At 41.5% G+C, this 26,055-nt stretch overlaps 2 protein-coding genes across 2 annotated transcripts in view; one reads left to right on the top strand and one right to left on the bottom strand.

Moving 5' to 3' along the window:
• cnnm2b (cyclin and CBS domain divalent metal cation transport mediator 2b) overlaps positions 1–7,966 on the top strand; it is a 51,528-nt gene extending 43,562 nt beyond the window's left edge. The window contains exons 5-8 of the mRNA XM_061050981.1: positions 368–461; positions 1,524–1,586; positions 4,124–4,302; positions 6,354–7,966. Coding sequence (XP_060906964.1) covers positions 368–461; positions 1,524–1,586; positions 4,124–4,302; positions 6,354–6,635 — 618 coding nt within the window. The 3' untranslated portion in view covers positions 6,636–7,966. The remainder of the gene's footprint in view (positions 1–367; positions 462–1,523; positions 1,587–4,123; positions 4,303–6,353) is intronic.
• Positions 7,967–11,607: 3,641 nt separating this feature from the next.
• nt5c2b (5'-nucleotidase, cytosolic IIb) overlaps positions 11,608–26,055 on the bottom strand; it is a 27,473-nt gene continuing 13,025 nt past the window's right edge. The window contains exons 4-18 of the mRNA XM_061051024.1: positions 22,060–22,177; positions 21,761–21,856; positions 21,500–21,591; positions 21,254–21,311; positions 20,557–20,650; positions 19,583–19,636; positions 19,299–19,382; positions 19,086–19,127; positions 18,859–18,966; positions 18,067–18,133; positions 17,265–17,435; positions 16,782–16,833; positions 16,391–16,451; positions 15,993–16,169; positions 11,608–15,020 (exon numbers count right to left, since the gene is read on the bottom strand). Coding sequence (XP_060907007.1) covers positions 14,721–15,020; positions 15,993–16,169; positions 16,391–16,451; positions 16,782–16,833; positions 17,265–17,435; positions 18,067–18,133; positions 18,859–18,966; positions 19,086–19,127; positions 19,299–19,382; positions 19,583–19,636; positions 20,557–20,650; positions 21,254–21,311; positions 21,500–21,591; positions 21,761–21,856; positions 22,060–22,177 — 1,574 coding nt within the window. The 3' untranslated portion in view covers positions 11,608–14,720. The remainder of the gene's footprint in view (positions 15,021–15,992; positions 16,170–16,390; positions 16,452–16,781; positions 16,834–17,264; positions 17,436–18,066; positions 18,134–18,858; positions 18,967–19,085; positions 19,128–19,298; positions 19,383–19,582; positions 19,637–20,556; positions 20,651–21,253; positions 21,312–21,499; positions 21,592–21,760; positions 21,857–22,059; positions 22,178–26,055) is intronic.

Here is a 26,055-nt window from a genome sequence, read left to right on the forward strand (position 1 = left end):
CTATTAACCAGAGTAGGGATTTTCTAAAAGTAGTAAAAAAGAAAGGAAAGAGGGAAGGGGATTTGTTCTGAACGCATGGGCACAATGAATAAATGTTTTCAAGCAGAAAATAAGCAAAGCTGTATCAGAAATCCTCAGAAGACTAGTAATTTACACAACTAAACATGAATGCTAAAAGCAGGAAAAGTGCAACTAAGAGTTAGTTTCAAATAAAATATGTGACATTACACCAGCACAGTCTGACAGGATGGAAAAAATGTTTAAAAGCTGTATTTGTTTGTCTTTAATTAGCGTGTGCACAAATTGAATTTAAGTGTTTATTAAGATTGTTCTTGGAGGTCAGCTCATCTCTCTCTCTGTGTCACAGGGGAGAGTGGAGGTGGAGGCGGGAAAAGAGGGGATGAAGTTTGAAGCTGGACCGTTCTCCTTCTATGGGATGTTGGCTCTGACGGCCTCACCAGGTAAGAGCCCTGCACAACACACACACGCACGCACGCACGCACGCACGCACACACACACACACACACACACACACACACACACACACACACACACACACACACACACACAAACACGCACACACAAACACACACATTGAGTTTGTTTGGCAACAAAACATAAAAATGCTTCTTGGGCAGGTTCGCTTTCTTTTTATGTAGATCCAGACCAGTCATACAATTTTGGGATCTACTTCGGCTTATCCTTATAAAAGAAAAGCCATAAATAGGTCTGGGCACCAAGCTAGCTTTATTAGTACTGAAATGTGTCTGTGGCACTAAACATTCAAAACTGTCATGGTGTCAATAGCTGGCTTTGGCTCAAATTCTCATTTTTATGTATCATCTTTTTATTTATTAGAAAAATCTGATTCAGTATAAATGCATGGCAACCGAAGATTTACATTTTTTGTGGGTTTTTTTCAGCTTCTAGTGTTAAATTTAAAAAAAAACGTCATCCAGAACGTCTGTGCCCTAAATCTTTTTGAAATCGTCATGGTAACCAGATTGCAGCACCAAGCTTGCAAAATACAGATCATTTAAGAACCTACTTTATCAAAAAGCCTCAGTGTACTTTGATGAGTGTTTCAACACAATAACTTTAAGGCCAACATGGCGGTCCTGCAGTGACATCACGTGAAGGCGTCACTGACTGATCCACTCGGTTCTCCCAGTTCATTCATAAACTTCAATACTACTCTCAGCCTTTTCAGCTCTGGTGATTCACATGCGTGGTAGGATCTGAGAGACACCTACTGGTGAAAAAGCAGAATGAACTTCTTGTCATTTGAGCAGACACTCAGCAGAAAGACGTCACGATTCAATTCATTGAAGATGAGCAAGTTTTGTATTCTTAGCTGCTCGGAGGTCGTGAGGCTTATTGACAGGTTGCTCTTCTTATGCTGAGGGTGGTTTTTATAAATGTTGATGATTTGTGTGTATGCACTAAATATTTCTAAACACTGAAACATTTTACTGTCTCCCTTTTTCTTTTCTCTCCCTTGTATCTTTCCTCTCTTCCCAAAGTGCCTCTGTCCCTGTCTCGCACATTTGTGGTCAGTAGGGCTGAATCACTCGCAGGATCTCCAGGTACAGTGGGCTTTACTAACTATACATACATTAACATGTAACGTTCATAATTTAATGTTGACATTAAAAAGAATCTATTTTCTATCTATGGTGGCGTAAAGTTCTGGGATTGAATTGTGTCCTCTGTACAATTTAGAATGGGACTAAAGAAAGGGCATGTCTGAAAAGTCCGATTGTACCTGAATGCAACATGTACTATATATTTTCATTTGTATAAGTGAACGAGTAAAACGGAGAGGGGAACAAAGGTTTGGATCGAGACTTAACGCTCTCATCCCCTGAGCCATTAGTCAAGTGGCTGAATGGTGCTGGAGACTGGAGGCCCCAAAGCAGATCCAGGCTCCGCCCCGCTCGCCCCTAACCTCTAACCCTCTCACAACATAAACAAGACCTACAGCTACAGCCCCCTGCCGGACAACCACTGAGCGCACACACAAAGACACGCACGTACACATATGTTCACATGAACAGACGCATGTAAGCAGGGCATACACACTCACACACACACACACACACACACACACACACACACACACACACACACACACACACACACACACACACACACACACATAACTAACTACTCCAAAAAAAGTCCCCAACTGGGATTAATAAAGTTGTGTATGTGTTTCCAAAATGATCTTATTGAGCTTCTTACTACTTCAGAAATCTACCCACATGCATCCAGGAAAACTCTGACTTTACCGAACCCCTCACTATTTCAGAACCTCTTATATTTTGTTTCTCTCGCAGGGTTTCCCCCTGCTGTGCACACATCTGAGTGTGTGTCTGTGTGTATGTTAATGCATTATGTGTGTATTCTTGACACACTCCGCCATTTTCATGGCCCCAAGAAACTGGAGTACTTATCCGCAAAAGTTCACATGCCAGGTCTTTGGCCAACTGTGTCCCGATGCACACACACGCATACACACACACACACACACACACACGCATACACACACACACACACACACACACAGACACACACACACACACACACACACACACACACACACACACACACACACACACTCACTAGCACACACATATTCCTACATGGGATTACATACATTCCAGTCGGTGTAGTAGCATTAGTGTTTGCCAAGCCGTTTCCACTTTGTTGTGTGTGATTTTCACTAGGCTTTAAGAAGTGGAAAACATAATCTGTCTTTAATTAAACTTTATGAAAAAATAATAAGAAAAAAAAAAACAGAACAAGTGCTCGGAGTGGTAGTGCATAGAAGGAAGCAGCATCACTGGAAACCACTAAGTCATTACCTGGTGTACAATACTTGCCTCACCTAAAGACTTAGGAAGATATTAGATTTCCATACATCACAGCAAGCATCTATGCTGACATCTAACGCTTGACCAGGGAAAAATGTCACCAGCAGACAGGATCTTAAGAGCTGCTGAAGTTGTGTAACAGCTCAGTAGTTTCCAAGAAAATTGTGAGTTTTCAACAGGTACATCACAAGAGCTGGACATTTCTGTAGCATTGACAATATGCTTAATTATATCTACATCGATTACGGGCTGAACTTCAAACTGACACATTAAACAGGTTCAGTCTAAAACCTCCAAACAATGATTTTAACACTGCCACACGAACTGAGACGTAACTTTATCAGTTTGTTATTAGGGTGCACTTAAGCTCATGCTAACATCAACATGCAAGGATGCTCACAAGGACAATGCATACATGCTAAAAGGTCACCGTTTTTGCTAAGCCTGTTAGCTTGCTAGTATTACTCAATCAATCTTTATTTATATTGCGTCAATTAATAACAAGTGTTATCTCGAGACACTTTACAAAAAGCAGGTAAAAAGACCTTACTTATTGCTATGTTACAAAGACCCAGCTTAATCCATCATGAGCGTAGAACCTTAGCAACATTTCGCAAAAGTTACAGTGGCAAGAAAAAACGTCCTTTTAACCGGCAGAAATCCAGCCTCATGACGAAACAGCCATCTGCTGAAAGTGCGCTGGGTAACTAATTAGGGCATATCAGCTGAGGGCTGATGAGGATATTGTTAGTTTTACAGGTGATATTTAAATAGTTCAGATGATGATATGTCACTAAAAGCCAAAAAAAATCCACCTTCTGTTGACACTGGCCTGAAAGTCTGACATAACTTGTTCATGAGCGTTACCAAAAAAAATATTTTTTTATTCATTCAAAAGTTATTATGGTATCCAAGCTGGAACAACACTTTATAGCATTACTACACATCGTGCTAACGGGAAATGCCAACAGTACTGTGAAGGGATAAATGAGATGAGTGGCTTCAGACTGATGATCCTGATGAGATTAAACCTGCAGGAAGACAAGTATATCTTCCTCTATGTGTCCCTCTTCATCTTAATATCAGAGTGCACTGAGTATCACCTGGTTTTTCCCCTCGGTCTTCACCAGAAAGAAACCTGTGAAATGTATTTTTTTTAGATTTATAGACTTGACATTTCAGTGTACAAGTAATTGAAGTGTTTTTGGAGCTTAAGTGTTTTCTCCTCCTTCACCACCTCCTTACAGAAAATAAGTCTCCTCCACGGCCGTTTGGACTCAACCACTCAGACTCTCTGAACAGGAGTGATCGTATAGACGCCATCACCCCGACTCTCGGCAGCAGCAACAACCAGCTCAACTCCTTCCTGCAGATCTACGTACCCGACTACTCAGTCAGGGCGCGCTCAGACCTGCAGTTTATAAAGGTGAGAACAAATACTGGTGAGCAAGAAAGACACACTGAAGTCACGTGGGTCCATAAAGGGAACTGTTTGATCAATATGTATTTTTGGTACCAACACGTCGATACTGGAATCTTAGCTGCCAGTAAATGTGCCCATGGAGTCTTTTGGTGGGAACTCGGGGGTCGTGGGTACCAGGGCAGATGCTACTCATGAGCCATCCCCCCCATCAACCATCTGATAAGTAAGAAGTGAGAGCTGTGTCAGAATCCTCAGCAAAAAGTCAAACATGATCCTGGTGGGTGTTTGCTTCTGTTTTGACTTGTCTTTTGGGGTCCTTTTTGCCTCTTTTGATGGGAATGCTGAAGAGAGACATGAAATGCATAGGGAAGAGAGGGTAAGGTAGACATGCATCAAAGGGCTGAAGCCGGGAGTTGAACCTGTGGCCCATGCATTAACTACTGCAGCTTCTGTATATGAAGACACTGCTCTACTGACTGACCCTAAACGTTGCTCCTGGTCCTCCCTTGTTAACCACTGTGTGATTTCATGTGACAGGATCTTAAGGAACATCCAGGGCAAGCAGAGTTTCCAGCTACAAAACCTCAGAACTGTGTCTTTGCTTTTTGAGGGATTTCCGTGGCTCTATTTGCGTTGTAAAACTGTCCTCCAACACTACTGTGGTTTACAGCTAAAAGTGAAGCCGAACAAAGTCAGCATCCACAAGGCTAAGGGTCGGAGGTCATTGGTGGATTGTGGATTTAATAGCTGCCTCAAGTGAAGGAGGGTCCAAGTGTCTTGTTCACATCATTAAACTGAAACATAGACATAAGTGCAGGGATTAGTTACTTCTGATGGTCACTTCACATCGCAGCCTCGTCATCAGTGTGTGAATGTGTAGGTGTGACCTGCGGTGTAAAGCACTCTTAAGTAGTCAGAAGACTAGAAAAGCACTGTACAAGTTCAAGTCACCATTTAACATACGTCACCCTCGGCCGTGAGCATTGGGTAGTGAATGAAAGAATGAAAATGGGACTATTGAACTAAATGAGTTTCCTCAACATGACGGTTGGCCAAAGCCTTAAATATTATCTCCAGCACCTAGAGGGAGCTTGGAAACGAGCAGTGCTCCTCACATTGGGAGGAGCCAGTTGAGTCTGTTCAGGGATCTGATTAGAAAGCTTCTTGGGTGCCTCCTTTTGATGATTTTCCTGCAAAGTGACTGATAGTGCGTCCCGGGTAGACTAGTGTTGTAGTCAAGACCTCACTAACTGAGACCAAGACATACCCGAGACCAAGACAAGACCGAGACATTTAGGGATCGAAACCGAGTCAAAACCAAGACCAAGGTAGGGTGAGACCATGACAAGACCAAGACCATAAGTATCACTGAAAAGTCTTGAGACCAAGACCAGTTTCCAGTACGAAAACACTAGGGTAGACTAAGCACATGCTATATCAATGCTGGCCTGGGAGTGCCTGGGGAACTTCATAGAGGAGCTGGAAACGGGTTCTCCACTTACTATGATGGGATATGAGTGGGAACAACTGTCTTTGGGTTGTATCCTGACACTGAGCTTCACTGCGCACACATGGCCTTTCTCTCAAGACGTTATGGTCAGAACCTAGGCCTCACCTCCTTTAAGCATTCATCCAGCTGAGGTGCATTCTAAGACTTTGATTTATGTTATCTTTTCATATCCAAAGTTCCATCTGGGAAGTTGTATTAGTGCCAATAATCTGATCTGTGGTCATGATCAGTATAGGGTCAGTTACCAGGATGTCATTTGATTAGTCTTCTTCTTGGAGAGTCAGGAGGTATCTTTCTTTTAGTAGCCATGAGGGGTGGCTCCTCCTGATAAAGTAACGGACCCTGCTGAATCTGAACAAATTGAATCAAATAACGGTGAAGGCAAACAATAATAATACATTCTCAAAAACTATAATCATGATGAAAATGAATTTAAAAAGTGTTGACAATAGGTTACGTTAGTATCTACCTGCCCTACAAGCTGAATTATTTCTGCTGCGACTTATGATCTCACCATGGCTGTCATTCTTTTCTTTCCCCCTAGGTAACACGCCAACAATACCAGAACGCTGTAATGGCGTCACGTATGGACAAAACGCCACAGTCGACAGACAGCGAGTTCACAAAAATTGAGCTCACTCTGACAGAGCTACATGACGCAGTGGAGACCCCCACTGTCGTCGTCACCACAGCCAGCACCACCAGCACCACCCCCGCCGTGTCTGTCGTCGTGGCAAACGAGACGTCCCACCTGCTCAATCAGCAGCAGAACTGTGTGGGCCTCAGCAGGAGCAACCACAGCACCCACAACGAGGGACCCATCTAGCCCCCCGTTAAGCCTGGTGGAGACCCAGTTCCCACCCTGTCTCATGGACACACACACGGAGCAGTGGCAAAGATGGAGATGAGGGAAAGTGGGGAAGTGGAGGCAGGTGGAGTGAAGGTTCTACTCCAACCAGAAATCCCCCAGTCAGTCAGTGAGACCCTTTCATGAAGGGGCAGCGGGGAGGAAAGGTGACGTGACACCCTGGACTCCCCCACCTGAACGCTGTCAGAATCCCTGCTGTACTACACACTTTTAAAGTGGGTGCACTTGAACAGTTCCTGTGACTGAGCTTCTTTTTGGGACAATCAGACACTTCCATTGTGATGACTTGGACCGGAGGGTGACGGAGTGCATGTGAGCCCTGTCCCTTTGCCCTACAAACGCAAACACAATGAACGTGCACACATGCAACACAACACATTTGCTGTATTTCCTACTCAGGCCAAAGACTTTGGTCCCCCCTCTCCCCCCTTCCTCAACTGGACACAGACAGTTTTTATAGATACACACAAAAAAGTCACATTCCCAAAAACTAACACACACACACAAACCTAAATTCATCTCCCCCACCTGTGCATCTTTCAGGGAGGCCCAGTGGACTTTTGATCCCATCAGCAAAGACTCAAACCCACACTAGCAGAGAGCGACGGTTGGTCAAAGACTGCACCAAAAACCGCTTTGAAATAACTCCTTAAACCACGAACCAAGAATGTTTTCCTGTATTTATTTATTTTATAATATTGTACGGTATGTATATATGTATGCGTGGAGACATGATATGAAATAAACTGGTATACGTGCATGCTCGAGCATGTACACTAAGATGTGCTGGGGGCACACGCGTCATATCAAAAAGGACATGCAACATATATGGAGACAAACATCCATTCTTGTATATGAGGTGGGGAGGGTCTTTTACAGATACAGTATGTATATTACAGATCTTGTTATTTTTACTATTATCCTAAATCAGGCTTATGGTACTCTATCTTTTTCACCTTAAAACAAATCACAATATTGCCTTTAAGAAAAATCATATAATTAATTATTTTAACAAAGTGCAATGAAAAGCAATTTATTTAAGAGATGATTACGAATACAAGAAATGACTGTATTATAAATTGACAGATATATTTGTATGTACTGTATGTATATGTATATTTGTTTTTAAAAATGCTAAACAGCAGCCATCCACAAGCAAAATTCTCCTTAGGCAGAATCTCTTTGTCTTTGTCTCTCGTTTCATGTTTTTGCATCCTTTGACCTTAAAGTCTAATATATGTTCATGTGGGAGTCATGATGCCTGGACCATTCACAAATGTGAAGGAGGGTTGGGGGGGGGGGGGGGGGGGGGGGGGGGGGGTGTCGGGTGGTGGTGTGTGGAAGTGCCAACATGGAACCTATGGAGTGGAGGTTATGTGTCCTATATTTTTTATTTTTTTGTGTGTGCCAATTTTACACGTAATCAAACTTGATAATTGCACAGTATTAATGACCTCATCTAACATGTTGAGCATCATCAACGTCACAAAAAGTAACCTCGACATTAAACATGTCCATGTATTATACACAGCTATGCTTTCCCTACGTTTATATGTGAACGTGCTTTTCTTTTCTTTTTCCCTGCATGTGTGCTGATGGCATGTTGGTTTCTACGGTGCAGAAAGTCTATTTCTTGACAGCAGTGAATGTGTAAGAAACTAGGCTTCACTTGTTTTGGCTCCCCCACACGATATATCGATTATATTCCATGCTTAGTAATGCCTCTGTTCATTATGGTTAAATTAGAACAGAAGTCTTCATAAATGTTGGCGGCTACTTAAGACATAATTATTTTTGATTTAATTTGATCATAGAAACACTTTAACATTTATTCTCTCACAATTAAAAAAACAATAGCTAAATACACTTATATGTAGTCGAGCTGAGAGTGAGATGCTTAATATTAGCTACAGCTAGAAGCCAGTTAGCTTAGCCTAGCAGGAGAACTGGTAACAGATGAAGACAGCTAATGGAGCGTTATCAAAGGTCATGAATAACCTCTAAAGCTTACTCATTAGTTCAAAAGTTACTGCCCTAAGACCAGAAAAAGTCTAGACCATAACACCCTGTAAAACCACAATTTATTTTTGTACCCTATATGTTTGCTATGCTACCATGTTTATTTCACCATTCAAAAAGTGATCCTTTTTATAAGCTAAATTTGATATTTTCTTGTCTTTTCTCAATCCCAGTGTCTTCTTGGAGTAGTTAAAGTGCATTATTATTATTTTTTAAAGATGTATTTTTATTTTTTGGCCTTTATTACAGAGACAGGACAGTGGATAGAGAAATCAGGGAGAGAGTGGGCAATGACATGCGGCAAAGGAGCTAAGGTCCTCGCCTGGAGGACTGTAGGCTCTGTACAAACTAACCACTAGGCCTTCTGCACCCCCCATGAGTGCATTCTTTTCAACATTGAATCATGTTTTGCTTCTCCCTGGGTTTTCAGTCTTTGTTCTAAGCTACTGTAAGCTAATGTCTCCTGAATGCATCCTTTTAATAAGTCCACAGATGTCAAACTGTTTTCTAAAGTCCCTTTTGTTTGTTGTTGCTTTGGTATCTTCTCCCCCTCGTTGTTTTACCTCACTAAGACATGAAAGCCTTTTTAAGATACTGTACGTGTGCTTAAAGATTCTCCTACAAAGGCCTTAGCGCAGAATAATTCTGTTTTATTCAACTCTGTAGAGACATAGATTTTAACTAATTAACTTTGAAAATTAATTTGATTCAACTTCCAGATCTGTACCATAATACTATTTGTACTGTATGCTGGCAGTCTCCTTGTCAGATAACAGGATTCATCAGTGTCCTACAGCTGAATGCTATGTTTGAATATTCAGTTGCAGTTTGTTACCACTGGTGGTCGCTGTTTTCATACTTCAACCAACATGTTAGAGTCTTAAAGCAGCACACACGGACAAACAGCCCCTCCATCTGCTCGGCCACGAGGGGCGTCTCAGTTGTGTAACCAGACACAGAGGACATGTGCATTGTTTGCAGCTGTGTGTTCGCTGTTGTTTTATTGTTTACTTGAAAGTGCTCCTATGCAGCAGGCCTACGCTCTGCTCTGCAGGGACAATCACTCCAGAGATAAAGCGATGAATGATGATCAGATTGTAGAACTCTGCTTTGCCCTTCACAGTGCCTGACAGGGGAATGAGAAGCATGGTGACATTTCACAAGTCAAAATGCACAACCAGAAAGACTGGGGGAAGCCTCAGCTGGGGCATGGGTTTTTTTTTTATTATAAATCTTCTGTTATACACCACTTTCAGAAGGTCTTCTCGCACACTTTCATCCTCTTCTGGGCACATATTCCTTCCATTATGTGAATGCTTTGCAGGCCTGTTAAACTGGTCTCTTTGTCAATCCCAATGCTGCTACTGTACCCATGTGCTGTCCATAACGCTTCTTCTACCTGAAAACAACATTCCCATTGCCTCCACCAGCTGGTGGTTTAATAAAAAAGTGAATCATTAACAGACACATGGTCGGCGACTCAATGAACTCACTCTAAACTCTACTTCTTATGTTTCATGAGAGGGTACGTTTTGCTTTGGCAATACAAGAAACCACGAGTCAGCAAGTTTCTTCTAAATTATATCTGCGTGCTTTTTTAATGTTCACTGTACAAACTCTACATTATTTTTTAGGCAGGCTTTTTGCCTTTATTTTGAAAGGACAGCTGTAGATAGACAGGAAATGTGGGGAGAGAGAGTGGGAGATGAGATGCACCAAACAGCATCAAGATCAGGAGTTGAACCTGCAACTTTGCATTCAGGACTGTAGCCTCTATACATGCTTTACCAACTGAGCTAAACCAGCGCCCCAATACTGGGTTAAGTCTGAATAGAACATAGAGCGGTATGTGAACCAGTATGACCATTAGCTTACTATGACTATACTGTGCTAATAACATTTTATTTATTTCTACTTCTGAGTTTTCATGATAGTCATTTTTTAAAGGTTTATTTTGGGGCTTTGATTTAGAGATAGGACAGTAGATAGAGTTGTAAATCGGTGGGAGAGAGAGAGTGGGGAATGACATGCAGGAAAGGAGCCACAGGTCAGATTTGAACCCGGACTGCCCACTTGTAGGACTGTAGCATCTGTACATGTGATGCCATTCTAAACACTATGCTACCGGTGCACAAGATAGTCTTTTTTTTTTTTTTTAACTTCGGCTGCTGTTCAGCTACAAAGAAAAGGCAGTCAAGCTTGTAAAATAGGGAAAAGGGTTCAGGCCACACACGATTACCACAGCTCCCCTCTTGTTTGTATCTCCTTTTTTTGTGTGCTTGTGTCTATGCACGTTTTGGTGAATAAGGGTAAAAACAAAACAAAAAAGAAAGAAAAGAATTCTGATTATATTTAGAGATTCTCATAACTTTGATTTAAGGTCAGCAGTCAGACTTTCTTCTCAGAATTGGGACTTTAAAGTCAGACTGTTGGTCGTCATTTAAAATGTACTTTGCTTCTGTCAAATGCTGAGTCAGGAAACACTGCAGTAGCAATACCCCCCCCCCCCCCCCCTCCCCTCTGATGTGTAAACATTACATGTACTGTATGTGTTTGACAAACCTTTACATGTCATGTGTTTCAGTTCTAATGGCAGTCTGTTAACTAAACATGTTAAGGTGTTTATGTCTGAACACTGAAGGATCCATCCACAGTGTCGTAACTTCTTCTAGATACTTCTTGTACTTCTAGGGTCGGATGATTGCATGTCATCATTATGATACATCTCTAAAGAATCCTCCGCTAGTCCAAACTGATGCAAACAATTACTGAGAAGAACGAGGAAAAAAATATCTTATTCCTCAAGGTGCCTTTTTAACCCTTTGTGCTCCCAGAAAGCGGGTCTGCTTGCAGGACCTAGAATCACTAAACTAAATACAGGAGGCAGATAGACAACAAAGAAAGAAGACAATTATGAAAAACTATTTTTATTCTACATATGTATCAATGTACAGTGTGTTGGAGAATGTCTGGAAACAAACAAACAAAAACCACTGTTCAGGAGAACGTGTATTCAAAATGCATCAAAACTAAAGAGAACTGAAAGGTGACGTTTTGGCACCTTAATGTGGATGCACTGTGGGCATCACAGCCACAGACACAAATCCTCTTCAGATTCTTAAACCGGTTAGTCCAGGCTTCAGTTTGTTCAAAGAGCGAACAAGCCTTTTTTTTTTAAATGGTAGAGTATAAAAGTTAACAAAACAGTTATTTGGAAAGGAAAAGGAAAATGGAAATGTCTATTTACAGTTCTGTAAACCAGGATCTTTTAAAAACATTAGCTTAGAAAAATAAAAATAAACCCATGGTGATGATAACAGGTGACTCATTTGTTACATAACATGCTGTTCACACTTCCCTTCATTGTAAGAGTTTCTTTTTTTTACAGGTTTGAAGTCTTATGTCCCTGTAAACTACGATGACAAATCAGAAAGAAAAACACTGTTACTAAACCATAAAATGCAAAAAAACAAATGCTACCTTTACCACCTCTGTAGAATGGATATGCTTGTTATTTTCACATGCATACGCAAATAATGCAAAGAAAAAGACAGTAGGCGACTTCCTATTACCAATGCAGCTGCCGTATGTAGCATATCCAGTTACTCTATGTTTAAGAAACCAAATAACAAAAACTCAGAATACAAATAGTTCACTTGTAAGATTAGCGATAAAGAATAAATGATGACAAAATGCTGTTATAAGTTCCTAAACGTGTCACAAGGGTTTATCCAAAGAATGAGCAGAGAAAAGAGCGGTTCAACACTTTCACCTTCTCAAACCACTTCAAACCAAACTCAATAATAATGCAGAACGTAGACGGTGAGATCCTTCCCTTTTGTGGCCGCAAATCAATGGGCCACGCCAACACTGACAGGAGGACAAGAAATGTAAAGACTTCATATATTATATATAAAGGGGGGGGGGGATACACATACAGGATACACTGAATGTTTAAAAAAATAAAAAATAAAGGAAAAAAAAGATAAAGTCAGAATGTGTACAATGTATCTTGGTCTTTTGTAATAACTCTGTGATCACTCCTGTTAAATGAGTTCAGAGCCTGATAGCAGCTTCAGACTATGGGGGGGCGATAAGGTCGAAAACATATGATTTTTTTAAAATTTTAAACCACTACCAAGGTTCTTAACTCTGCACTTGTGCCACTAATTCTACATAGGCAGAGTTCTGTTTCAATATACGTCACACCCTTACATTTCCTTGTTTAAAATAAAAGCGGGTATCGTTTGTCAATTGCCATTTTTCAATCCAAATTTAGGGTACTTTTCCCCACTTCTTCACATGTCAGGAATCATTCCTAAAACTCTATTTTTTGCATACAGCATTGTTATCTTTTTGATTTCAAACATCAATGTTTTCCTCTTTTTTTTCTGTTTCAAATTGAATTAAAACTGGATGGAGACTGTTTTTAAAAAAGAAGTAAAATCACGAGCATCACTGCCCTGATGATGCAGCTTTCTGTGAGTGATGAAGACATTTATCTTCTGTCGTTAGAAACGTTAAATGTTTTAAGGACGTTCTTTCAGGGGGCTTGAAGCTTCTCATTCGTTGTCTTGCAAAGTCTTAAACCTATGTCAAGTGAAGTGCTTAAACTACGAGGGTTTCTTTTTTTTTTTAATACAGTTTTGAACTAGTGACACAGAATCATCTCTATCATGAAACGGTCACTTCACAGTGTTCGAAGCCCAACAGAAGAATACTGTGCACGCTCAAGCTTCACTCTCTCTGTTGGCACATTTCCTCATGAATATGATGCCGAATTAAAGGTTGGCAGTACAAAACACACTCACACACACAGAAAGGCCCAAACCAAGGAAATAAAGAAATCAAGCTAATCACAGTTTGAAGTAGAACTACAGAAATTAGCTTGAAACTGTGCATTCTCTAAAGCCTCATTGCCTTACATCCTAAGGCCACATTCAAGCTCACACTATCTTCTACTGTACATTTCCCTTATCAAAATAAAAGCCTTCTGACACGGTCGGATGCATCATTCAAGTTTCTTCTTCCTACATAACCAAGTGGAGAAAATACTGCATGTTGGCTGCTGGTGGCGTTAAACTGTTCACCTGATTGCTATGCACAGTTGCCTGGTAACAATCACTTCAACAGACACCCACTGTTGTGTTGTGTTCTCGCACACAAGTCTTGATACAAAGGATGCATCCGGTTACTCATCGGTTTAACGCCGGCTTGTGCTTCAGTGCTCCTGTGCTTCACTTTAGTACAATGGATCCTTAGCTTACTGTCGGCTCGGATGCTGCAGTCTGAGTGAGTACACACACAGAAACACACACACACCCCCACTTACAAGTAATCCTCTAAGATAACAAGAAAAAACACAAAATCAAAATGAGCAGATGACAAACTAAATGTTGTTCCCATGTTGCATATAAAAAAAAAGGTCTGTTTTAACAGCGTGTGCATCTTTTTTTTTTTTTTCTTTTTTTTTTTTCAATCCGTAACTGCAGAGCGTTCTCCTTTGATTATAATGTGCATACTGTGTCAGCAGGGCTCGTCTGTTAGGATTTAAGTTACAGTTTACTGACTATCTGTGATGGATTCAGGAGTAAATTATGAATACATCTATTCATCCCACCAGCAGATCTTAGAAGTCAGCTGGTGAAACACAAGATATGTGATATCTGTCTGCCTGACGAGGGGGAAATAAGACAGAAATGAAATTAAAAATCAATGAAGCATGGAGAATTTGGGTTTAAGAGGAACAAGCATGCAAACAGTCCTCTGACAGTCATATGATCTGTCTCACTGGTCCTTTTTACTTTCCTCCAACATCTTCAGTGTGTGTGTGTGTGTGTGTGTGTGTGTCTTTGTGTTTATGTGTATTTGTGCACACAGTTTGAACATTTATACACAAACACACACAGACACACACTGGAAATGATGTTCCTCCTTGCTGCACTATAAGAGAGATAACTACCCGACTCTACTGGGAAGGCAGGAACAGGAGCGTGGCTTTCCTCTGTTAGTCAGTTTTAACACCTACTCCTCCTCCTCCTCCTCCTCCTCCTCCTCCTCCTCCTCCTCCTCCTCCTCCTCTTCTTCTTCTTCTTCTTCCTCCTCCTCCTCTTCATCATCATCCTCATCGTGGCAGTGAGTGATCTCCTGTGGAGTCTGGGGGAACAGGTTTGGAGGTTTTATCTCGCTGAAGGAGCGGGTCAGCTGGTTGCGTTTGCAGTCCAGGTCTTTACAGTTGCTGCATTGGGAGCGGTTGCGTGTGGCCAGTGGTGACTCGATGTCGATGTCCACGTGGGCGTGCTCCACCGTCGACTCGTGTGGCATCTGGGGACGAGGAAGGATTAAAAAAAAAAAGAGAGAGTAAATCACTTTGTGACATTAGCAACCTAAAATAGTGTGCTAGACTGACATGAGATGTGTTTGCTTCAAACAAAACTAAAGTGGCAGCATGACGTGCTTCAGGGTCACATAATGGGAGACACAATGACTGACAGTCATTATTTCTATACCATCTCAAGCCCTCACAGACAGACTCAAGCACTGCAGGCATGACGCCATTAAAGTCCATGATGGTTCCATGCTCAGGCTTTAGGGTGGATGTTGGTATTGGGCGTCTTTAGCCACGATCAGAGGTGAGGAGCAGACGTCACTGGGCTGGTACGTAATGACTCCTTTTTCAAATTTTACTTTTTTATAGACCAATATGACTTGAGGGAAATGATTATAGATGGACCGATCCAAACATAATGTGAAGTCATAGAATCTTAATGTTATAAGACATCCATGGCCAAGTGTCCACCTGTACGCTGGGGAGCGTCTGCATAAAGCGTTTGTGCGCTAAGAAGAAAAGCGCTTCACGTCCATCCTGTCTCTATGACAACAGTCTGTTGACAACGGCCGCGGTATCACCGACACGGCTCCGTTACTTTTTACTGCATGTTTTATTTGAGATCCCAGCAGACACGGAGCAAAGAGGATGTGGGTACAAGATACGATCCATAGGAGGTAAAAATAGAGGGAATATCGTACATTTTGAAAAGAGCGCCCGTGATGTCAACAGCGCCTTTCTGAAAGGTTGAAAGATTTTCAACCAGAGCGCTCGGAAAGGCCGCACAAAAACAGCAGAGTGCTTGTTAAATAGACGCTTGGTGCTGCGCTTTTCATCCAGGCGGCTGCTTTCTGCTGCGAACGCTCTCTACCCATTGAAAACAACTGAAAAAAGACGCTGGCGCTGAGAGAAAAAAAAACGCTAGGTGGACACGGGGCCAGTAAAATGAAAAGTGCAAACTGACTCACCAGTACATGTGCAGCTCTGAAGAGGTAGCTGAAGGGGTAGTACAGCAGGTTGATGAAGGACGCTGCATACAAGTCGGCGTAACGCATTACTTGAGAGGCGAACAAAGTCTGTCTGGAGCCACTGCGGAAAAGACTTCCCATCATGCCATAGCACATGTCCATGTCATGAGTCACTTTCTAAAAAGGCAAAAGGAGAAGAGAAGATACTGATGAGGCGGAAACATCAGTGTATTATTACTCTCATACTTTGAATAAACTATTAGGAGTTTATGACTTTCCTCTATAAACACTGTATCAAGCTAACTGTAAACCTGGGTATTGATTACTCAGCAGCCACTGCCAAAGGTCTGTCGACAGGCTTCTTGTTGTCATAGAAACTAAGGTGATAAAGGCTGTACCTTGACTCTTCTCTGAATAGTGCTGATGTCCGGCCTCTCATTGCTGCTGCTGTCCAAATGTCTGAGGAAGGACAAGAGAAAGACAGAGAGGGCGAGTGAGGCCAGGGGAGGGGAGGAGTCATGTTAGGCTGCTGAAAGGTAACGTGTCACAGAGGTGGTACAACATCGAGTCTCGTCAGGCTATAAATAACGTCAGTGAACACAGTTATCAGGCAGCCCTTTAGACTTTACCCTGTTGACCCTGTTTGTCTTCCTCAAACACACGCTCACACGCATGCAACCAGACGCTGTTACTGGAGAACAGAGAGCAGCAGAACTGCTGCAAGGGAAGAGGATGAGGAAGGAGCTGGATTATGGTGAAGGGAGTGGGGAAATGAAGGTCAGAACTTACTTGTAGAGTTCTGCGAGGAAAATGTCCAGGCCTTGCAGCTCCTCGAATAACGCTGGAAGACAAGATCAGATGATGAGTCTCTGACCCTCCTCTGTGTGTTGTTGTAAGATTTGTAGTGCATACGCAGTGTCATAGCCTAGGTTAGCTCCAGTATAAATATTGAAAATATGAAATTTGAATACATATTAAAATTATCTTTTATCACTGGTAGTTTATTAATTTATTATTCTGAAACTAGCAGGTCTGACATTGCCGACCTGAGTTTAGACTGTTTAGAGTTTTCTAATGACAGTACTACAGCAGTACTAGGGGGAAAACACTCTGAATGTATCCCCTCCCTGAGGGACTCCAAAAGTTCAAGAATCAGGTCCTCAGATCATGTAGGATTCCAGTCATCCAAACAGCAAACTGCTCCAGCTGTTGCAGTGGAGGAAGTCTCTCTGCTGCTAAACAGAAAGTTGAAATGTCTGTCTGCAGACTTACAGCTCTTGTCGGTCCACACATGCAGCTCCTGGGCCAGCTCAGGTATGACCAGGAACGTCCTCCAGCCCTGACGCTTCTTAGACTTGAGGATGTCTCCAAAGATGTGGTCCCCGATGTAGACTATGTCCTTCCCCTTGGCGCCCAGCAGGTCACACACGATATCTGAGGAACCTATAAGTGAAAGATAAGACATTAGAAAGTTATTCTAGGCACTGGTTAAGCTCAGCCGGTAGAACAGGAACCTAATTTACAGAGGCTACAGTCCTCAACGCATCAATCGCAGGTAAAAATAATAACTAATAATAGATAGAACTAATAGTAATACTCAACATAACGGCTACATAAGAATCATTAGGGATGTTTTTTTCTGTTAGTTTATGCCTTAGTTGTGTCCATAGACTGTATAAAACATGGACATAGTCTCAGTGATGTCACCAATTTGTTTCTGAAGCAGATTTTTTCAAAGGTGATCTCCATATTTGAAATGCTGTCTCAAACTACTGACTGTAACCACGTTTATTTCTGCTGTAAAATGGGCATTTTAAAATGTATGTGTGCGTGTGACTTCTGGGGCTTTCTGAGCCAGCCTCCAGTGGACACTGGCGGAACTGCAGGTTTGTGCACTTCTGCATTGGTTTCCCTTTAAACCACTGGAGGTTGCCTCTTGGTTGTATCTGTGTATGTGTTAACTTTCTCTTTGTGTGTATCTCTTCTATTGTACCCTGAAAATGCCCAATAAATATGAAACTGAAGACATTTAACAGATAAAAACTAAACATGTCACAGCCGGATTGAGCCTCACCTCCAGAGTAGACGATACCATGCTGCAGAGGTCCTGTGTAGGTTCCTATCTTCAAACGTCCTGTTGTCTGAAATCAAATAAAGGATTATGATTTTATATTGTTATCTAAGCTTACCTTAGCTACATTCAGCTTTCATAGACATGAATGAAGCCACATGCTAAAATGCTACATTGATAGAATTGCTAGATTTAGAAAACGTTAAACTAAATTTGTCTACAAATAGTTACAAGCTCTGTAATTGGTCCACCTACATAAATGTCCATCATTACTGTGAACATTTATCATTTACGTGAGGACACTTTTAACACCCATAAATAGCTACAACTTCTCTGATGGATGAAGGTTGATTTAAAAATACAATCCAAATAAAGATACCTGCTGCAGGCTAACAATTGGTGTTTATAAAACGTTCATTAAAAAGGAGAGATATTTGTGCCCCTGTTATGCCTAAACTGCAATGTGTAAAATAATCTATGAAGCTTTTCTACGGGTGCATGTTACAAATGTGAATTTTCAATCCAAGGGGCCATTATCATCACAATATTTCAGACTGTTTTAGTCAAGAGAAACAAGCCAAACATGCTAAAGATGGTGTTAGACTAACATGTTCACTCTTTTGGTTACATTTTGTCATCTCTTGCACTTGTTTACTTGTAAGCATGCATCATATCAGCAGCCTAAAAAGTCGTCATGCTACTGAGCTGCAGCATGTAACAGTCATCAGCGTTCACATGCAAAGCATCTGAACGTCACGTCTCCTCTGACCCGCCGTGTGTTCTGAGTCTGCTCACCGTGTCGACCTGTCTGAGCACCGTCCCCTCTCCGAAGAACAGCGGCTTCCTGGCGTCCACCAGAATCAGGTCAAAGTAGGATTTCCAGGGTCGGTGTGAGGTCCCAGGCTGTAGTGGAAGCGCACACACAGACAATAAATCAATAGATCACACTTACAGTTTGTCTTTCAATAATGACTTTTTCAAAAACTATCAAAGAGAAAGTGGAAAAGAAATGTAAAGTGTACCTTTGGGCCATGGGGGAAGTCAAACAGGTAGGTCATGATTTTCTGTAGGAACAGAACATACAGAGAGTACACCGTCATGTTTGGAGGTAATACATACATGTTGGTGCTGTAAACAGACGCTCATCATTCTTCAAAATGTAATTTCTAAATGCCCGTTTGACGTTTTTCTCTTGGGAATTGAGGCCTCTGTGAGAAGTGCATGTCTGTACTCACGTCAGTGTATTTGTAGTCGCTGTTGGTTGCCAAGAAAACCTTGGCGACTTCATTCATTCGGCTGAGGAGAAGAGGCAGCTTCCCCTGGTGGGAACAGAGATGAAGAAAGGAAAGAAAAAGACTGAAGCTGTCAGCATCTTAACAAACTCGGCCTCTTCACAGAGCAAAGCAAGAATGTGGCACACTGTGAGTGAGTGTGTGTGTGTGTGTGTGTGTGTGTGTGTGTATGTGTGTTTTCTCTGACAGTATACTTGTAGCATCCTTAATGAATACAAACTACTTACATCTCTCACTACATACTTCTCCAGGTTCTCAACAGTCTTCTCCTTCAAAGTACCCTGAAATGTAAGAAAGAGGAATCAGGCTAAACACTGGAAACTTGGATTGTGATGAACTGCTGTCCACTTGTACATCATCTTCTCAAGTTAGAAATATAATAGCTCCTTTTAGTTCCTTTAAGTTTAGTCACAGTTCAGTAACAGTCATCAGTGACAGAGGACTTCTTGAGACAGCTGTGATAGCAAATCACGTTTTTTTTATTACTATTAATAAATATTTTCAGCTCTTTGAAAAAGGATAAAAACTTTTCAAATGTTACAGAAGAGGTATTATTAGAAAGAAAATTAGAAAACATGAATTGCTCATGTTGTTTCACTCCCTTCCCTGTTTCCTCAGACTCATTGTATTTGAGATTTTTGTTTTTTGTATTCTCACTAATAACAATTTGCCATTCATGACGATGCAGCATTCAGAAACGTTTGCTCCTCCACAGATGTTTTTAGTTGCTTTCTTACTGCGGAGCTGTTCTGAGTATCTTGGATACTAATAGCCCCAGAGGGCGACTATTTATGGCCTGGATGACTCTCTGACCCTCTGTCTATTACCACCATCTGGTTAACTTTCCCCCTGACAAGTTGATGTTGGCTGAATTTCAAAATGTGATACAGAGATTCATAGTCCCCAGTAGATAAATCCTAATGTGCCCCTCAACACTCCACCAGTTATTGAGTTTGTTGACATTGATGCATTTCTGCAAAAGGTTTAATTTTATTAAGCTAACATGAAAGATTTTTATAGAACTGATGGAAGCTATATAACCAGACTGTCTTAAAAAAAGGGAATCTGCTGCTGTATCACTTTGTAGTCATGGTAACAAGGTTTCAGCATACGTGTGCATGGATCGGAAAGTGAAAGGAGTTAAATCAGAGATGTGTTAGGCATCGGCACCCAACTGTCCCAACCGTCTAAAGTGTCTGACCTTGAAGTGGACCCAGTCGACGGCGTCGCGGATGTCCTGGAACATGCTTTTATAGGACATGAAGAGGTCGCCGTTTTTGAAGCCAGTTTCACAGCTGCAGGAGAGGAGCAGAGACAGACACGTACAGAGCCGTCGGACAGGACAGATCTTTACAGAAGGTTTTTAAAAACATGACATTTGTTTTTTGTTTGCTTTTAAATGGGATAGCCTTCCCTTGTTGGAGGGGTCCCCAGCCAAACAGGAAAGCATTCTCCCCCTAAAAGACCAACAACCAGGTTTCAGAGGACAAAGGACATGCAGCCATTCCAGATTACATCCTCAACAATTTTACAGGCCATTGTATCTTCTTACAGTAACATTTGAAAGAGGCTCTTATTGTCACATTACGATTTCATTCTCTGTAAATAATTAGTGGGAACATATTTCATTGCTATATCATTCTGATAAGAATTCATGCTTTTCTACAATTAGTGGAGAGATTAATAAATCCTTCATTTACAGAAAAAGGGTTCATTGACTGAATTGCCATGTGATTTTGATTTGAAAACAATTAGCTTCGATTAGCATTGAGACACCTGGACCCTCCCATGCTGTAGGGCTTCCTCTTAACCCAGTTTGGCTTGCAACTGTCTTTGTGTCACCATGCGGTGCCCAGACACTTGTTGCACGACAAAGAGTGTAACCAACAGTTCCTTACCTTGTGTATCTATCACAGTTGGAGAAAAAGTCCACCAGGCAGGCAAAGAGGTAGGTCTCTGTGAGGGAGAACAGCATAACAGGAAGAGGTCTTCATTAATAAAGTAACTTGACTCTAATAGTTTCTGTATGACCTTCCTCAGAAAGTAATATTGAGCTTTTAGAATCAGGATCAAGCTCTTTCTTGCTCATTACATTTCTCTTTAAGCAGCACCATGGTATTATCCTCAGTGTTCAGAGACCTTACCTGGCAGGTTGAAGAGTGTGTTAAGGATATAAAAGCGCTCTGTGTCATCTCTCTGGATGAACTTGTTTGGGTACCGTTCACGTATCTCAGGGCTGAGGAAAGAGAGCAAACAGAAATGAATCTGCATTCTTACTGCCTTCTCTTGTTTTCAGATATAAAGACTATCAGGAATAAAACATACAGAAGTTGATTTAAAGCATCATTTAGAATCTGTATTAAAGGTCCATTCATCTCCAGGGGGAAAAGGTTGAAATCTCTTACCCACGAAGGAAGTTGAACCCATGGACACACACCAGGATGTTGCCATAGGCGTCAACCTTCAACAGGTTTCCATACATGGTATCAAAGACAAGGCCCCTGAAAGTAAGAGGAAACTATCAATTAAATCTACAGATTGAATTAAATTTTATATTTTCATCTTGATCACATCATAGAGCTTTTAAACTGGCCACGTGTGATATGATCCCAGTGACTTACAGGACAAAGTTATTAGATGTCCAATAGTCCCACTTAAGTATCCTCAGTGCTTGTGTGTGTGTGTGTGGTGTTATTGCTCTCACCTGGTGGGAAAGGATGGGTCGTATACAAAGCTCAGTAGTTCCTGGGGGTAACCGATGGAAACCAGCCGCTCCACTGTGAGCTCAAAACCGAGTGACTCGTATTCTGGTGACTTGTACACTGGAGATAAAAAAAAAGCAAACATGTACCAAATGTTTTTTTTTTTTTAACTGAGAACCACAATACAGAAAGTGCCATAGTGCATTTTAGTGTCTTATCGTTTATTAGTAGCCACAGATTCATGTTGTCGACATTTGGTTAGTGGTAAATAATGAATGCACGTGAGCTTGTGTAGCACTTTTCCAGTCTTCTGACTACCCGAAGATGTTTACACTGCAGGTCACACCTCCACATTCACACACTGATGGTAGAGGCTTCTATGTAAAGAGTCCATCAGTATTAACTAATCTCATACAGTCTTAGCCCACTTCTTTGGTAAGTAAAACTATAAATCATTAAAGACACAATTATTGTTCTAAATAAATGTTTTTTTTTAATCAGTAAAGAAATGGATGTTGGTTAAATTTCTTTGGCTTAAAGCTCCATTGAGAAACTTTCAGTGAGTGTTAATGTTGGTGACCCCCCGTGGACACAGCTGTACGTCTTATCTCTATGCTTACATATTCCTGAACATGTGAAGGAACTGCTTTTTTTAAACAAAATATCAAGTCTTGAATCCAATCTTTCTTTTAATGGTCAAATCCATCGTTGGCAGCGTGACTAATAGCTCACGTAGATAAATCAGAATTAGTTTCAGTTTGTTTCATAACCAGCTTGAAACTCCTCACTGGAGCTCTAATCATTGTTATTAAAAAAACAACATTAAAAAGGGACACTTCACCCATTTGCATAAAGCTTTGTATCATTAGAAACCTGGTAGTATTTTTGAATGGTTATGCATCCCGCCCTCATTTTCCCCTGAGACAGGACATCTCTGTATTTCTTTTCTGAAAAGGAGCCTCCGATGACGCAAAAATTGGAATTTTGTGAAAATAAGATAAAAGTATGTTTCAACTTCAAACTGATCTGGATGAAGGGGATTTTGAAGGTCTTGTGCTCGAAACGTTTGTTCGTGGCTGGGCCGGGGCCGGCTTGAGCTGGGGCGGTGCCGTGCATTCTGTGAGTTGTTGTCTTTTATCCACATGAGCCAAAAGGACACTTTCTGCCTTTTCTCGGTCTAGAAGGCACCAACTTCAAAATTTATTTCATATTTCTACAACATATATGACTCAATTTTCAATACAGATTCATGTTTCAACCGGTGAAGAATCCCTTTAAGCTGGCCTCAGGGTGCTGGATAGCCAAACGGTTATGATGCACACACCATTTACTGAGGCTATAGTCCTCATTGTAGCAGCCTTGGGTTCGAATCCGACCTCTGCCTTTGCTGGATGTCATGCCCTACTCTCTCCTCCCAACACTTCCTTTCTCACTTCAGCTGTCCTATCCAATAAAGGCAAAAACACCCAAAAAGAATATGCTGGCCTATTGTTAGTTAATAATGTATCTATATATTTATATGACACAATAAATCAAACCATGGCAACATGACACACTACATGTGTTTGGGTTTTAAAAAGGATTCCACAGAGACACACAATCAAAGAATTGACCTTCTTTTAAGCAGGTATTGAACAGACAGGAGAGCAGGTATAGTTCATGGCTTACATGTAACATTTACATAAACACTCTTGTTTGTGTACAGTTTGGGAACCTGAGCTGTGAGTGAAGCTGTGATTACAGAGCAAACATCAGAGGTGACATACAGTAAGGGGAGCCCGCTAATGTTACGCAACATGTACATGTGACCTCGCTAAGGTTACCGCATCCGTTTGATAGTCTGTTGTGCGATCTCACTATTTTGATAACAACACCACCACCACCTCCTCCCCTGATACATTGCCCTTTTCTCTCCCTGCCATCAACAGGGGCCTTGATGTTCCACAAGTAAATCCAATAAGAAACAGGATCAGGCGTGAGAATGAAAAATCACTCAACTTTTGACAGCAGCTCTGATGAGCCCCTGCCCTGTCACCATCAGATATGTAGCCCCAGGCCAAAGCTAAACCAAGCAGGAGAGGGCTCTGAAAATAAAAACATAGGTTGATGCTGGGCTAAGAAAAGGCTGGCAGGGGATTCAAATGCTATGTGACACTGGGAAAAGAATATGTCAGACGTTATAAATACGAAACAGAGAATGCACTTGTGTTGTTGCCTGCTTTCTACACTCTCTGTGGAGGGGTTCAAGGCCCCAGGAGGGGAAGAAATATTGGCTGATGATGTTTGGATAGAGGACAGTTAGCGGGGGAACAGCACCAAAGGACAAACAGGAAAACATCTGTGTCCTATTCTGCAAAATGTGGGAGCGTGAGTCTAATGCTGGGTTACACACAGAAGCATAATGAGTGTGCACTGAGCTACACCAAAATGGGTTCAGAAATAGCTTGTTTCTTTTTTTGACACCCCTATTCAGTAAGCAAGAGCCTGTTTCTGCATTAACATCACGTAACCTTCAATGGCTCCCTGCCGCTGTGGTCTCCAGGCAATATGACGGTTCGGGCTCTCTGCCCAGAGCAGCAGTGTACAGCACATAAATTGCCTTTTTCTCCTCCTCCTTTTCCCTCATTTGTCAACCTTTGTCACCTCTGCTATCATCACTCGCTCTCTCTTAACTTCAATGGGCGGCTATTTTCACGTGTTGACCTTGGGACAGTGGTGTGTTACCACCCACACAACTTAAAATAAAACCACTATCACATGCCTCAGTGGAGAAACTTACTGTGCTGAACTGAAAAGATATGCAGGTAGGTCTACTAGTCATGGAAAAAACCCTGAAAGGTATTTAACTACAACATAATACTAAATAGTTTCAGTTTTGAGTTGTCATTAACATCAGTCCAAAGCTTAACAAACTTCTATTAAAAACGGCTTTTAAATACAAATGTTACTAAATCTGATTGGTGTACAGTAATGCATGACATCACAGTTTTGAGCCCCGCCCACTTCTGAACAACAAGAACTGAACATCTTGCACGAAACAAAACCTCATTACCATAACATCAAATGACTTGAATTGTGTTTTGTTTCGATTTGATTTTTGTTTTATGGCGTCTTTAATTAAACGGAAACTGTTCCACTTTTGAACAATTTGAACAACAAGCCCCTCTTGAAAACACTCTCCAGACACATGACACTCATGGCCTACATGGTATCCTATCCATGGTAAATAATTCAAGACACTAGTCACTATTTGACATGTTTCAAGGCTTGAGCAGCAGTCTGTAGAGTTTTCTGGAGATCCATTCTTTCCACTGAAGCCCCACCGGAAACTTCAGTCATGTTAAGTTGAATATGTTAATAACTGAGACATCCGCTTACAAACAGAGGTTATTGAAAACTTGTGTTAGCAGAACGGAAGTTGTGTTCTTGTTGTTCACAGCGTCCTTGACTCTCTTGCAATACTGCTTCATAGGGGTCCTTGCTCCCCTGCTGTAAGCCCCTTCTCATATGTCTCACACAGTGGGTATGCACATGTTCACACATAGAAACACACATTTAACCATTTACTTGAGATGAGAGGCGAGAGGTGGACTTTACTTAAAGGATCCATTACTTTGGATCTCTGATGAGGTTGTTAGCAGTTCATTACACAACTGCTGCATCCCCAGCTGAAGTGTGTGTGTCTCCTGAGTTCATAGGCCGGGTCACCTCGGGCCTACATGTAACATACACCTCTCACATCCAAGAAAAACAACCGCACTCTTCTACAAATAGACCATTAAATCCAAATCACATTAAGTTAAGTTTCCAACACAAGGACTTTATCTGAACCATGTCAGATAGCAACCTACATTAATGTGTCTGTAACAACTAATACGCTAATATAGGTCTTTGTCACAGATTCATGACATGATCATACGTATGGTGGAAAAATGAGGAGACTCACCCACAGCCTCAGGGCCCACATTCCAGCCAAAAGTCTGGTGGAAAACTAGGAC

Source organism: Labrus mixtus, chromosome 2, assembly GCF_963584025.1.
Source record: "Labrus mixtus chromosome 2, fLabMix1.1, whole genome shotgun sequence".
Taxonomy (NCBI): Eukaryota; Metazoa; Chordata; class Actinopteri; order Labriformes; family Labridae; genus Labrus; species Labrus mixtus.